A 15,776-nucleotide genomic window follows, 5' to 3' on the forward strand; every position below is an offset into this window, starting at 1 on the left:
TTTTTGTATTAAAATATAAAAACAAAAATTAAGTGCCTGGATAATGTGTATACCCAGTCTGTATCATTTTGTATATCGGTTGTTGCCTGAGACTGAGCTCAGGCTACTTTGGCTTTAGATTTAATATTTGAGCAGAATGCCATCATCTTGCAAAGCTGTGTTTTAGAGTCCTATTAAATCTTTAATATTTGGCTTTTATTTGATTAGTTCCATGTCTTTGTCTAGCCCTTGGGATGTGGAAACACATGTGTAGTCATATATATTTAACAAGTCATTTGCAAATAAAGTTTAAAATTACATTACAAAATTAATGATTTAGTCAAAGTTTTAGGCATCAAAAAAGGCATATCCTGTTTTCTTTTTAAAGTGGTTTATGGTTTAGCTGGCAATGAAAGTTGCCATTGCAGATAATGAAAAATTGCATACACAACTAAAGTGTACAGTAATCCGTCCTCCATCGCGGGGGTTGCGTTCCAGAGCCACCCGCGAAATAAGAAAATCCGCGAAGTAGAAACCATATGTTTATATGGTTATTTTTATATTGTCATGCTTGGGTCACAGATTTGCGCAGAAACACAGGAGGTTGTAGAGAGACAGGAACGTTATTCAAACACTGCAAACAAACATTTGTCTCTTTTTCAAAAGTTTAAACTGTGCTCCATGACAAGACAGAGATGACAGTTCTGTTTCACAATTAAAAGAATGCAAACATATCTTCCTCTTCAAAGGAGTGCGTGTCAGGAGCACAGGCTGTCAGAAACAGAGAGCAAAGCAAACAAATCAATACGGCTGTTTGGCTTTTAAGTATGCGGAGCACCGCGGCACAAAGCTGTTGAAGGCGGCAGCTCACACCCCCTCCGTCAGGAGCAGGGAGAGAGAGAGAGAGAGAGACAGAGAAAAACAAAGAGTGAAAAATCAATACGTGCCCTTTGAGCTTTTAAGTATGTGAAGCACCGTGCAGCATGTCGCTTCACTAAGCAGCTGCACACAAAATGTAGCAACGTGAAGATAATCTTTCAGCATTTTTAGACGAGCGTCCGTATTGTCTAGGTGTGCGAACAGCCCCCCTGCTCACACCCCCTACGTCAGGATCAGAGAAAGTCAGCGCAAGAGACACAGAGAAAAGTAAGTTGGGTAGCTTCTCAGCCATCTGCCAATAGCGTCCCTTGTATGAAATCAACTGGGCAAACCAACTGAGGAAGCATGTACCAGAAATTAAAAGACCCATTGTCCTCAGAAATCCGCGAACCAGCAAAAAATCTGCGATATATATTTAAATATGCTTACATATAAAATCCGCGATAGAGTGAAGCCGCGAAAGGCGAAGCGCGATATAGCGAGGGATCACTGTATACAATAATGCAATATGCTATTCATTTTAATAAAATGTATAGTTATTTATATAAATTTTATTTTATAGGTGATGATGGTTATGAGCAAATTTCTAGTGATGAAGACGTCATTACTGATCTGGAACATGAGAGTTACAAGTTTCCTACCTTTGATATGGATTACAGAGCCGAGGACTTTGCATCTGTTCCTAGCATGCAGTATGACCCATATGAAAGAGAAATTCGACCTTTGTTGTACTTTAATCCTCCATACAGGACTAAGTTTGAAATTGAAATAAGTAAATTAAAGAATATAAATTTTCATGAAGATAGCCCTAGTACAGCAGAGCCTTCTGCTAAATTGACTGAGCTGTTGGATACTCATAAAGATGATTGGGGTGTCCAGTGGGTTGTTGCACTGGAAGAACTGCCATGCCTGCTTGTTAAGGGTCTGAGTTATCTTCAAGCTAAAGATGCTACAAATAATTATCGTTCTCAGCTAGTTGAGTGGACTATACAGGCGTTATCTCTCCAGGTTGCCCTTTCACAGCCTATTGCACTTAATGTTAGACAGCTGAAAGCTGGAACCAAGCTGGCATCTTCTCTAGCTGAGTGTGACTCACATACTGTCTTAGCCTTATTGGAGAGTGGTATTACTAGCAAACTCTTTGAACTGCTCTTTGCAGAGCATGTGTCCTCATCCCTGAAATTAAATACCCTCAAGTCCCTAGATAGTGTCATTAGCTTTTCTGAAGGAATGCAGGCATTCTTGAATGTTGCTATTATTGGAAAAGAAAAGAATGGTTATCAGAACCTGATGGAGTTAATCCTGTTAGATCAAACAGTACGTGTTGTCACTGCTGGCACAGCAATACTTCAGAAAGCTCACTTCTTTGAAATTTTATCAGACCTTAGGAAGATAGCTAGCCAATGGGCAGAGAAAATTCCTGGAAATAATACTGAACGTGAGCCTGATTCTGACAGTAACCATGAGAAGGTAGGCAAGGATGATGAGGGTGAATTGGAGGCACAACTTGATATGGATCATTTATTGGCATCTTCTAATATAAGTGAATATGATCTGGAGAAACTGCTTGAAATTCTTGATGAAATCCTGCATTTGATGGAGACTGCACCACAAACCATGGTTCAACCACTTGTAAAGTCATTCCCGACCACAGCTCGCATCACTGGACCCCCAGAGAGAGATGATCCATACCCAGTACTGTTCAGGTAATTTATTGTATTAAGTTAAAGTGATTTATAAATTGTACTGCCTTGACAGTTATGAAGTCTTCATTATTCATATCACAGGCAAATATAAATGATCTGAAATTGAACAGTTAATGAAGGAAATCTGTTTAAAAATGCATTAATAAGCAATGTGTCTTTATTTGACCCAATAGTGTCTAAAGTTAATGGAAACAATTAGAAAGTGTAAGAACAACAGTCCAGTACAGTTTGTTTGACTTGGACGGATGATGATCATTCTTGTTCAATATATTAGAGTTTTTAATAGGTAGTAACACATCTGATGACGAGTAGAGCAGAACAGATGGCATGCTTACCTTGCTGTTTTAAAGCTTTAAATAAGATGAAAGACTAGTCATCAAAATATAAAATAAGTGGAAAACAAATTGACTTAAGCAAACCAAAAATGGCTAATGGTACAGGAACTTTTTCAAAAGTAATTGAGGTCAAACTAGATGTTTTAGCAAAGTTTTGTTTTAAATTCATATAAATTATTTACATGAGAATCTAACTGATAAATTATTTTATGAAATACACTAAATGAGGCTTAGTTAGCAGATTTCTTAAAGTCAAGAGAACTGAGACAGATGGATTTGTGCAAAATGTAAATATGGTTATAATGTAAAAAAAATAAATTATATATGTAGTGCCTTTCAGAGCTATTCAAACTTTATAGCTTTTCAAAAGGTCTAATCTCTATTTTTATTCCAAACCCACAAAAATTGACTTCTAGTCATAGGATAAGTCAGATTGGCCAACTGCAGTTGCTTATCGCGTCACCAGACCATGTCAGTTTACGTGACTGAAAATCACTGGACATGTCAAATTTATTCACTGCCTGACAGCTTTCCAGCATAGTCTTGCTCACCCACTTTTCTGAGAGCCTATACCGTGCTGCCTGACAGAGTTTTACTCTACAAAGGATTAACAGGAACAGCAAGTTCAGCTTCAATCTTCCTCCTTTTTCTTTTCTTTTTTTCATTTTGCCACGGTAAATAAATATATAAAATATAATCTCAACTGACAAGCTTCTCTTCTGTTTGTAAGGTCCAAACTACACTGTATTACACATATCCATCCATCCATAATTGTCCACCGCTTATCCGAAGTCTGGTTGTGGGGGACCCCGAGGTGTTCCCAGGCCAGCCGGGAGATATAATCCCTCCAGCGTGTCCTGGGTCTGCCCCATTGCCTTCTCCGAGTGGGACATACCCGGAACACCCCCCTAGGGAGGCATCCTGACCAGATGCCCGAACCACTTCAACTGGCTCCCCCAGATAACTGAACTCCTCGCCCTATCTCTAAGTGAAAGTCCAGCCACCCTGCGGAGAAAACTAATTTTGGCCGCTTGTATCCGCGATCTTGCTCTTTCGGTCACTACCCAAAGCTCGTGGACATAGGTGAGAGTAGGAATGTAGATCGACTGGTAAATCGACAGCCTTGCCTTTTGGCTTAGCTCTCTCTTCACCACGACAGACCATTACAGAGCCCGCATTACTGCGGATGCCTCACTAATCCGTCTGTCAACCACCCGCTCCATTCTTCCTTCACTCGTGAACAAGACCCTGAGATACTTGAACTCCTCCACTTGAGGCAGTAATGTGTTCCCAACCCGGAGAGAGCATTCCACCCTTTTCTGGCAGAGAAGCATGGCCTCAGATTTGGAGGTGCTGACTCTCATCCCCGCCGCTTCACACTCGGCTGTGAACTGCTCCAGTGAGAGCTGAAGGTCGCTGTCCAATGAAGCCAACAGAACCACATCATCCGCAAATAGCAGAGACGAGATTCTGAGGTCACTGAACCAGACACCCTCCGCTCCTTGGCTGCGTCTAGAAATTCTGTCTATAAAATTTATGAACAGAATCGGTGACAAAGGGCAGCCCTGGCAAAGTCCAACCTCAACAGGAAACCAGTTTTACTTATTACCGGCAATGCTGATCAAGCTCCTGCACCTTCTGTACAGGGACTGAATGGCTCGTAACAACAAGCCTTGTACTCCGTACCCTTGGAGCACACCCCACAGGATGCTTCTAGGGACACGGTCGAATGCTTCTACAAATCTACAAAACACATGTGGACTGGTTGGGCAAACTCCCATACTCCCTCCAGGATCCTGGCCAGGGTGTAGAGCTGGTCCAATGTTCCACAGCCGGGACGGAATCCGCATTGTTCCTCTTGAATCTGAGATTCGACTTATCGACCGAACTCTCTTCTCCAGCACCCCTGAATAAACCTTACTGGGGAGGCTGAAGAGTGTGATTTCCCCTATAGTTGGAGCATATCCTCCGGTCACCCTTCTTAAAAATGGGGACCACCACCCCGGTTTGGCAATCCAGAGGCACTGCCCCCGATGTCCATGCGATGCTGCAGAGACATGTCAACCAGGACAGCCCCACAACATCCAGAGCCTTGAGGAACCCAGGGTGGATAGTCAAGACAAATAGTCTTGTGTGATTCTGTGTAGCAGAGATACTTTTATAAATGATCCAGCTGTTGCATATGATATGTAAAGTTATTTAAGGTTGGATTTTTTTTTACAGATTTATTATATTGGATTTGAAATGCATTCTGCATAACTGGTATTGTAGCTATTCAAAGATTTCTAAATTAATATTTTGCCTGCTATTCTTCCTTCTAGGTATATGCACAGCTGCCACTTCTTGGAAAGCCTTACGCTTGTACTCTCGATTCCAGCAGCAAGTGTTCATCCTGGAATTGTACAGGCAGTGAAAGATCTATTAAAGTTTCTTTCTCAGACACAGAAAGGGTTGTTGTTCCTTTTATCAGAGCATGATACTACCAACCTGTTGATGAAAATACTAGCCCAGATTTTGGAACAAGATATTGAAGAAGGAATTCAGTCATATGGTGCTGGTGATGATACTTTTGCTATGTGGTTGTTACAGGCTTTGCACACTCTTCAGTGTGTAGCTGAACTTTTTGACCATTTCAGCAATGTCAACTGCACAGAAGAAGGAGACAGTCCAGACCTGCTAGGAACTTTGCACAATCTTTATCTGATTTCTTTCAACGCAATGGGGAGGTCTGCTGTTTCTCATGTGTTTAGCTTGGAGCAGAATTTCTCCTGTTTGGTTACCCTACTGGATCAGTTTTCCAAGGAAGGTCTGGGGTAGGATTATTTTCTAATTCCGTCTTTTTTCTTATTTTTCAGCTAAGGTAATGTTAATTAGTCAAACAGCTAAACTGTGATATAGGCAGTGAAAGTGTAACTGGCATGTATTTGGTATAGCAGTGAACGGGTTGCTTTCACCACTTATGATTAATAACTGCAGTTTAGGGTCAGTCCAGTTCAGTGGCTGATTCTAGATTAGTCAAAAAGTGTGAGAAATAGTAAAGTCTGGCTATATTACACTACCAGTCAAAAGTTTTAGAACACCTCGGTATTTTTAAGTTTTTATGTAAACACACACAGTTTAATGTCTTAATGTTTCATGAAATCAAGGCATTGAACAAATAAACAATGGCAAATAAAAAAATAATCACTTTCTTGATTAATCAAAGTACCCACCTTTTGCTGATTTAATAGCTATATACACATGTGGCATTTTTTTCTATAAGGAGACTCACATATTAGTCAGTAAGATCTTCCCAATACTGTTGCAAAAGTTTCCACAAATGTGTTGCTCTTGTAGGTTGCTTTCCATTCACCCCTCTGTCCAAGTTCATCCCAAAATAACTCAATGGGGTTTAAATCTGGAGACTCTGCTGGCCATTCTATGTTGTGAAGTGTACCTTCTTGTTCTTTTCTTTTAACGTAGTTCTGACAAAGCCTGGAGGTATCTTTTTGCTTATTGTCTTGCTGTAGGATGAACCCCTGACCTACTAGACACAGACCAGAAGGTATTGTGTGGTGCTACAAAGTCCTGTGGTAACCCTTTTGATTCAGAATTCCAGTCACACTGTGCAAGTCACCATCTCTGCCCCCTGTAAAAGAAATCCATACCATCACATTTCCTCCTCCATGTTTGACAGTTGGTGTTACACACTGAGGAACCATCCTTTCACCTGCATAGAAACACCCTGTGAGATAAACCGAAGATTTCAAACTTTGACTCATTAGTCCATAAGACTTTCTTCAGTAGTCCGCTTCCGATATTTCATGGCCCAGGCAAGCCTTGCTTTCTTATTTTGTACTTTAATTAATAGCTTTCTTACTGCCACTCGCCCTGTCAAACCTGTGGCACAAAGTCTCTTCTTCACAGTTGAAAACTTGCTGAAACTGAAACTTGCTTTTTTGACCACTGTTAAGCTGTTTTTGAAGCTGTTGTGTTGTGTTTTTGGTGCATATTGTGCAAGCTGCTGACCCTCAGAAACTTATTTTCTGAACGGGTTGTGCCTTTGGGTCTGCTTCCCGTTTCCAAATTCCTTTGGATTGTGTAGGACACAGAAGTCATTGAAACTTTTTTTTTCAGTTTCTCTAAATGAAAGGCTTGTACCCTAAGGGTAATAATTCTCTGTCGCATTTCATTTGTTAATTGCCATTTTCTTGCCGTTATCACTGGAATATTGTCCAAGTAGTACTTCAGAGGGTGTAGGAACACAGTCTGTTCCAACTCTAAATTGTTTGCTTCAGCTTGCAAGACTGAATTTAATTGCTGCAGAACATCTGTAGATTTTAACCTATTAGTTGTTCTTTGAAGAAGGTCCATTGGTAGTATTCTGGAATTTCCTTTTTTCAGTTTTTGCTAACCTAAACTTTAAGTAAAACCTCTGTCTGTTTGGTGCCTACCTTTTTAGGTCATTCATTGCAGTTCAACTGATTACATTTGTGGAAAAACTGAGGTGTTCTAAAAATTTTGTGCGGTAGTGTACATATATAAAATGAAACGTTCCTTATTTACTACATGAAATTACACTATTTCTGGTTTAACTGAAAAACTGAAACTTGGCAGAATGGTATATCTCAGGTAGTAGGTATTCATTAAGAAAGGACATTCATAGCAATATTTAGAGGTAACCCATAACCCTCACCCTCCTCCCACCAGTTCCCCCAGAAATACTCCTAAAGTTCAAAAATACCTTGATGGATTTACTTGAAAATTGGTGATGAAAAAATAAACAAAATTAGCTGACATTTTTTTTTTTTATTGATATTAACAATAATTATTCTGTAGTGTATGTGACATTCTAGCATGCCAGAGTACTGTCAGCAGTTTCACTATGAAATGGGGCATTCTGGTTTATGCAAATAGAGGCCATCAGCAGAAACGAATTGAAAGGAGCAACATTTGGCTATGCTGAAATAAGATGTGTTTACAAAGTGCTTTCCAGGTGCTGTGGCTGTGAGTGAAGTCACTTTCACACAGCTGATTCAGTAAGAAAGATATTTAATAAAAGTTACAGTACCACCCTACCTCCCCAAGTACAGTCTTATCAGCAAAACTTGTGCAAATGCCAAAGTAGGGACTGCAATTCCCATTAGCTTAGTACACTGCTACAGATGATTTCATGAGCACTTGCAAAGTCTGAATAGATAAAAGTGCCATGTCATGAAGTTACCAAATGCTGCATTTTTTTCCTCAAATGATTTTGGGATAACAATTTCATTGTCTTGCTGGATTACAGAATTTATCTTACAGCAGTGTTTCTCAACCTTTGTGGCCCAGTTTTAACTTTTTAATTTACTTGATGACCCAGAGGTGGGGGGCTCCCCCTTCTTAAATCACATGCAGTTAGAATAGCAGGGAGAAGAGTGTCCCCTTGGTAAAATGAGTGCAATAGAAACGGAGAAAAATATCGTACAGTGCTATTGATTGTTTTGGCATACCAGGGGGTGTGTCACAATGTGACAGTAAAATCTGGGATAAAAATTAAACTACTTTTTTTGATCAGTGCATAGCTTCACATTTTTGAAAAAGCCATCACTGTTGTCTATTTGCATTTTGTCATTACATTTGCAATACCAATCAATAATCAGCATGAAGCGCTTTTTGAAGTTTAAAAATAAAAGAAAATAAAAAACATGGCTTGTTAACACTAGAATTACCAGAGTCTACTAAAAACTCGTAGATCCGGCCCACCTTAAAACCGTTCTCACCTCTCTTTTGTCTTCTAAATGTGCCGATTAAGACGAGCCAGCAAGCAGCCGGCTATTCCATCCCCCACCGTCGCAGAACGTTCACTAAGTTTTCCCAGCTCATGCCTTGTTTGATTATCTGGGAGTGACTGAACTGCTAGAGTTTGAGTGGAAATAATAGATTGTTATTTGGAACACACGCATTTCATATCTGTGTAAACACATTTTTAAAACAGAAACATTTTTCATATTTTAGTAGTAAATGACAAAATGTAGGCATAAACTATATAATATATGAAGCCTGAAGTCCAAAGATCAAGTAAACACTTTCACAAAAGGTTAAAGAAAAAACAACAGTTTCTGTAGAGTAGTGGTAAGATTTGCTGACTTGTAATCAAACGTCCCCAGTGTAATCAAGAGTCCCCGGTTCGATCCTGACTCTCTCCTATATTTGCTGTTTTCAGTAATGAGCTGCTCTTATTGTTAATAGTATACAGTATACACATACATTTGGTTTGCGTCTGTAACACACGGTGTACATTTATAGGACTTGTAAAAGTTTCCGGTTTTTTTTTCACTTTTATTCTCTCTAAATCACGATACATACTAAGTCGTGGATAGTTGACTCAGCCAATCAGTGCACAGCAGGCCTGTTGCGCCTTAGAGACCCGAGTTCGATTCCCCGCTGGAAAGAAAGTGTTATTTTTTTTTCTTTTTAACCATATAAGTCAGATCGTTGTATTTTCATGTGGGATGCTCCTTTTAAAATATTATTTTTAACAATTGAGACTGCAATTAACATGAACAAGTGTCTTTATAACTGTTATTATATAATATATATAAAAACAGCTAAGGGGATAGGTATATAGCTATAGCGCGTCTTTATTTGATCCAAATAAATAACATGCGAGCTGATTTATTTACTTATCTTCCTACAGCATAAAGTCACAAGTGAACTGTTGAGCTTCCTCTGTTTGATCGTCAAGAGCATGCTCACAAATTACATGTGTAATGCCACGAAAAATACCTGCTGACACTTCAGTACGCGAACAATGGTACGAGAATGCAGTTAGACTTTTTTTGGGCACATACACCACGCTAGTGTTTAGATCTGGACGGTGTAGCGTTGGCGAGCTCTGTAAGCCATGCTGTTTCTTTGAAGGACAGGTGATTGGTAGGATGACGCCGGACTTTTGCCTTTACGCCTGGTGTAGCTGCGTTGTTCTTTTATGTGAGTCGACATTTCTTGCGGGGAGAGCTTCTGTTTTCTCCGATCTGAGTTCACCTCTGTTATTGTGCGTCTTTATTTGAAAACAGCAGTGTCAGATCAGGGTGAGCGTGAACGCTAACTTTGACAAGCACTATAAATTTACAGCGGTTGTTACAGACATAAATCAAATGTATGTTTTTATTGTATAATATTAACAATAATAGCAGCTCTCTACTCAAAACGGTAAACTTGAGAAGCTGCTAGCATCGAACCCAGAAGCTCTTGACTGGGAGTCAGCAGTTGTGTGTGGGAACTGTTAACATTTGAATCTGATGATTGTATATAAAACCGTGTCAGAACTTGTGCGCGAATGAGACTGGTAAAACTGTGGACGTGAATGTGAGTGGTGTGTGTGACTGAGAATGACTGGTGTGAAGCCTGAAGTCCAAATATCAAATAAACACTTTCACAAGTACAAGTATAACAGAACAAGTGCGTTTTTATTCAAGAATATAACTGAAGAAAAAAGAAAGCAGGTTGCGGTAAGCGGTTGATGCGACAGCTTGCGTGGTGCAATGCTAAGAACTGCTGACTCCCAATCAAGAGCTTCTGGGTTCGATGCTAGCAGCTTCTCAAGTTTGCCGTTTTGAGTAGAGAGCTACTATTATTGTTAATATTATACAATAAAAACATACATTTGATTTACGTCTGTAACAACCGCTGTAAATTTATAGTGTTGTCAAAGTTAGCGTACACGCTCGCCCTGATCTGACACTGCTGTTTTCACATAAAGACACGCTATAACAGAGGTGAACTCCGCTCGGAGAAAACAGAAGCCATCCCCTCACATATAAGAACAACGCAGCTGCACCAGGCGTAAAGGTGAAAGTCTGGCGTTATCCTGCCAATCACCTGTCCTTCAAAGAAACAGCACAGCTTACAGAGCTCGCCAATGCTACACCGTCCAGATCTAAACAATAGCGTGGTGCATGTGCTCAAAAAAAGTCTAACTGCATTCTCGTACCATTGCTCGCGTACTTAAGTGTCGGCAGGTATTTTTCGTGGCATTACATGTGTAAATTGTGAGCATGCCCTTGACTATCAAACAGAGGAAGCTCTGCAGTATACTTGTGACTTTATGCTGTAGGAAGATAAGTAAATAAAGTAAAACTAAAAAAAGACGCAAACTTTGACAAGTACTATACATTTACAGAGGCTGTTACAGTCGCAAATCAAATGTATGCTTTTATTGTATAATATTAACAATAAGAACAGCTTACTACTCAAAACTTTTATTTTGGAAGACGTTAAGACTCGAACCCAGAACCTTATGAGTTGGAGTCAGCAGCTCTAATCAGTATACTACCCAAGAAGGCAGGACAGCAAGCAGCACTAACCTGGTTTCTTTTTCTTCGGTTATAGCCTTAGAAAAAAGCGCATTTGTTCTGTTATACTTTTATCTTATGTGAAAGAGTATAAAGATATTTGGAATTCAGGCTTCACACATTATACACTTCATGCCTACATTTTGTCAATTATTACTAAAACATGAAAAACGTTTCTGTTTTAACGATGTGTTTACTGTGCATAGATCGTTGTAGACATGGAACACACATGAAATGCAAGTGTTCCAAATAACGATATAGTATTTATAAAAGATGTCATTTTGCATGACTTCTCACTCTATACAGCTCTAAGCAACTGACAAGTAGGTAAGCAGACTTGAGCTGAGAACTGTGTGCCGGTGGGGGCATGTGATAGCAGACTGCTTGCTGTTTGCTGCTTATCAACACATTTAAAGGACAAAAGACGCTGAGGGAGAAGTGCGAAGCGTTTTAAGGTGGGACGGATCTACGAGTTTTTTCATAGGCTCTGGTAATTCTAGTGTTAACCAGTGTAGCAAAGCCATGATTGAACAGCCTTATAGCTAATGGAGATGGTGTTTTCAGAATATAATAAGAGAAGAACAGATGGTGCTTTTGAGTGAGTGCATATTAATAAGTAATTTTGTTTTTTTGTTGCTAGACATTTATTCAGATACACTATATATTCAGGTAGTACTAATTTTTAGGTGTTCATACTAATATAGAGTCCAGATTTTTTACCAGTTTTTAGCTTTGAATGAATCAACTTTAAATTGCCTTTTGTAATGTTACTGAATACCACTTTAATACAGAGTTCAGCTGCAGTCTCTTTCACGCCAACGCCACCAAGGACTGTATATATCATGTTCAACAGTAAGCAGCTCAAGTGAACTCACAGTATTATAATTTAGTTAAATAAATAAATTTTAGATATTTATTCAGTGCATCTTACAAAAATCTACAAAATAAAATTAAATGTATGTGCCTAAATGACTAAGGTTCACAAACAATAAAGAAGTTATAGGGTATATGTAGCTACAATTGTGGGGATGAAAAGGATAGATCAGAAATAGCTTGCTGTCTTTCTCTCCTCCCCACAAATTTTGCCTCCCCAAATGAGGCTAGACCCCACTTTACAAAGTCCCAGACCCCCAAGCAGCGATGTAGAAGGAATAGAGTAGAGATATCTACTGGCAATGCATTCCAAGTATTATTAACCTAGAATATAATCTTGAAACAGGCTGGAAAGAATAAATCCAGGGTATGATGTTAGACAGTACCCATGGAGATGCAGATAACATATCATAGTACAATCCTAATACAATAAACCAGGGGTGTAATGATAAACAATCCCGTTTTGGGGGAGGGGAAAGTATACATATATATGAAATATGCATATATACATACATACACACATGTACAGTATATGTAAATATAATATTTATATATATATATATATATATATATATATATATATATATATATGGAAGAGAAGGTCTGTGATACGGTTTGCATATTTGCTGCTGGAGATCCACAAAGGGATAAAAATTAATCACGTATCATAAAGTACTTTTTATTCCTGAACTTCTTTATGATACGTGATTAATTTTTCTCCCTTTGTGGATCTCCAGCTGCAAATATATATATGTATATACAGTACTGTGCAAAAGTTTTAGGCAGGTGTGAAAAGATGCTGTAAACAAAGAATGCTTTCAGAAATATAAATGATTGTTTATTGTTATCAGTTTACAAAATACAAAGTGAGCAAACAAAAGAAAAATGTAAATCAAATCAATATTTCGTGCTACTACCTTTTGCCTTCAAACCAGCATCAATTCTTATAGGTACACTTGCACAAAGTCAGGGATTTTATAGGATTCTAGTCAGGTGTATGATCAACCAATTATACCAAACAGGTGCTAATGATCATCAATGTCACACGTAGGTTGAAACACAGTCATTAACTGAAACAGAAACAGCTGTGTAGGAGGCTTAAAATTGGGTGAGGAACAGCCAAACTCTGCTACCAAGGTGAGGTTGTGGAAGACAGTTTCATGCCATGGCAAGATTGAGCACAGCAACAAGACACAAGGTAGGTATACTGCATCAGTAAGGTCTCTCCCAGACAAAGATTTCAAAGCAGACTGGGGTTTCAAGATGTGCTGTTCAAGCTGTTTTGAAGAAGCACAAAGAAACGGGCAACGTTGAGGATCGGTAGACACAGTGGTCGGCCAAGGAAACTTAGTGCAGCAGATGAAAGACACATCAAGCTTATTACCCTTCGAAATCAGAAGATGTCCAGCAGTGCCATCAGCTCAGAACTGGCAGAAACCAGTGGGACCCAGGTACACCCATCTACTGTCCGGAGAAATCTGGCCAGAAGTGGTCTTCGTGGAAGAGTTGCAGCCAAAAAGCCATACCTCCAACGTGGAAACAAGGCCAAGCGACTCAAGTATGCACGAAAACATAAGAACTGGGGTGCAGAAAAATGGCAGCAGGTGCTCTGGACTGATGAGTCAAAATTTGAAATATTTGACTGTAGCAGAAGGCAATTTGTTCATTGAAGGGTTGGAGAGTGGTACAATAATGAGTGTCTGCAGGCAACAGTGAAGCATGGTGGAGGTTCCTTGAATGTTTGGGGCTGCATTTCTGCAAATGGAGTTGGAGATTTGGTCAGGATTAATGGTGTTCTCAATGCTGAGAAATACAGGCAGATACTTAACCATCATGCAATACCATCAGGGAGGCGTATGATTAGCCCCAAATTTATTCTGCAGCAGGACAACAACCCCAAACAAACAGCCAAAGTCATTAAGAACTATCTTCAGTGTAAAGAAGAACAAGAAGTCCTGGAAGTGATGGTATGGCCCCCACAGAGCCCTGATCTCAACATCATTGAGTGTGTCTGGGATTACATGAAGAGACAGAAGGATGTGAGGAAGCCTACATCCACAGAAGATCTGTGGTTAGTTCTCCAAGATGTTTGGAACAACCTACCAGCCGAGTTCCTTCAAAAACTGTGTGCAAGTGTACCTAGAAGAATTGATGCTGTTTTGAAGGCAAAGGGTGGTCACACCAAATATTGATTTGATTTAGATTTCTCTTTTGTTCATGCACTGCATTTTGTTGATTGATGAAAATAAATGATTAACACTTCCATTTTTGAAAACATTCTTTGTTTACAGCATTTTTTTACACCTGCCTAAAACTTTTGCACAGTACTGTATATGTATGTATATATGTGTGTGTATACAGTGCATCCGGAAAGTATTTTTGTTATGTTACAGCCTTATTCCAAAATGGATTAAATTAATTTTTTTCCTCAGAATTCTACACACAACACCCCATAATATAATCTATTGTTAGAGAGACAGCAATAATTAAGAGACACTGCTCACATTTCAAGGTGCTCCTTCCAGTAGGCACGAGAGGATACAGTGCATCCAGAAAGTATTCACAGCGCATCATTTTTTCCACATATTGTTAGGTTACAGCCTTATTCCAAAATGGATTAAATTCATTTTTTTTCGTCAGAATTCTACACACCCCATAATGACAACGTGAAAAAAGTTTACTTGAGATATTTGCAAATTTATTAAAAATAAAAAAATTGAGAACGCACATGTATATAAGTATTCACAGCCTTTGCCATGAACCTCAAAATTGAGCTCAGGTGCATCCTGTTTCCCCTGATCATCCTTGAGATGTTTCTGCAGCTTAATTGGAGTCCACCTGTGGTAAATTCAGTTGGTTGGACATGATTTGGAAAGGCACACACCTGTCTATATAAGGTCCCACAGTTGACAGTTCATGTCAGAGCACAAACCAAGCATGAAGTCAAAGGAATTGTCTGTAGACCTCCTAGACAGGATTGTGTCGAGGCACAAATCTGGGGAAGGTTACAGAAAAATTTCTGCTGCTTTGAAGGTCCCCCGATCGCTCAGTTTAGATGGCCGGCCAGCTCTAGGAAGAGTCCTGGTGGTTTCGAACTTCTTCCACTTATGGATGATGGAGGCCACTGTGCTCATTTGGACCTTCAAAGCAGCAGAAATTTTTCTGTAACCTTCCCCAGATTTGTGCCTCGAGATAATCTTGTCTCGGAGGTCTACAGACAATTCCTTTGACTTCATGCTTGGTTTGTGCTCAGACATGAATTGTCAACTGTGGGACCTTATATAGACAGGTGTGTGCCTTTCCAAATCATGTCCAGTCAACTGAATTTACCACAGGTGGACTGCAATTAGGCTGCAGAAACATCTCAAGGATGATCAGGGGAAACAGGATGCACCTGAGCTCAATTCTGAGCTGCATGGCAAAGTCTGTGAATACTTATGTACATGTGCTTTCTGAATTTTTTTTATTTTTAATAAATTTGCAAAAATCTCAAGTAAACTTTTTTCACGTTGTCATTATGGGGCGTTGTGTGTAGAATTCTGAGGGAAAAAATGAATGTAATCCATTTTGGAATAAGGGTGTAACGTAACAAAATGTGAAAAGAGTGATGCTCTGTGAATTTTTACCGGATACACTGTGTGTATGTGTATATATATATGTGTGTGTATATATATATATATATATATATA

At 39.3% G+C, this 15,776-nt stretch overlaps 1 protein-coding gene across 2 annotated transcripts in view; it reads left to right on the forward strand.

The window, feature by feature from the left end:
• The window catches only part of virma (vir like m6A methyltransferase associated), a 217,896-nt gene that overhangs the window by 122,875 nt on the left and 79,245 nt on the right, over positions 1-15,776 (forward strand). For both annotated transcript variants that reach the window (XM_051935489.1, XM_051935490.1), the window contains exons 8-9: positions 1,421-2,564; positions 5,221-5,712. In XM_051935489.1, the coding sequence (XP_051791449.1) occupies positions 1,421-2,564; positions 5,221-5,712 (1,636 nt within the window). The remainder of the gene's footprint in view (positions 1-1,420; positions 2,565-5,220; positions 5,713-15,776) is intronic.

Source organism: Erpetoichthys calabaricus, chromosome 13 (genome assembly GCF_900747795.2).
Source record: "Erpetoichthys calabaricus chromosome 13, fErpCal1.3, whole genome shotgun sequence".
Taxonomy (NCBI): domain Eukaryota; kingdom Metazoa; phylum Chordata; class Cladistia; order Polypteriformes; family Polypteridae; genus Erpetoichthys; species Erpetoichthys calabaricus.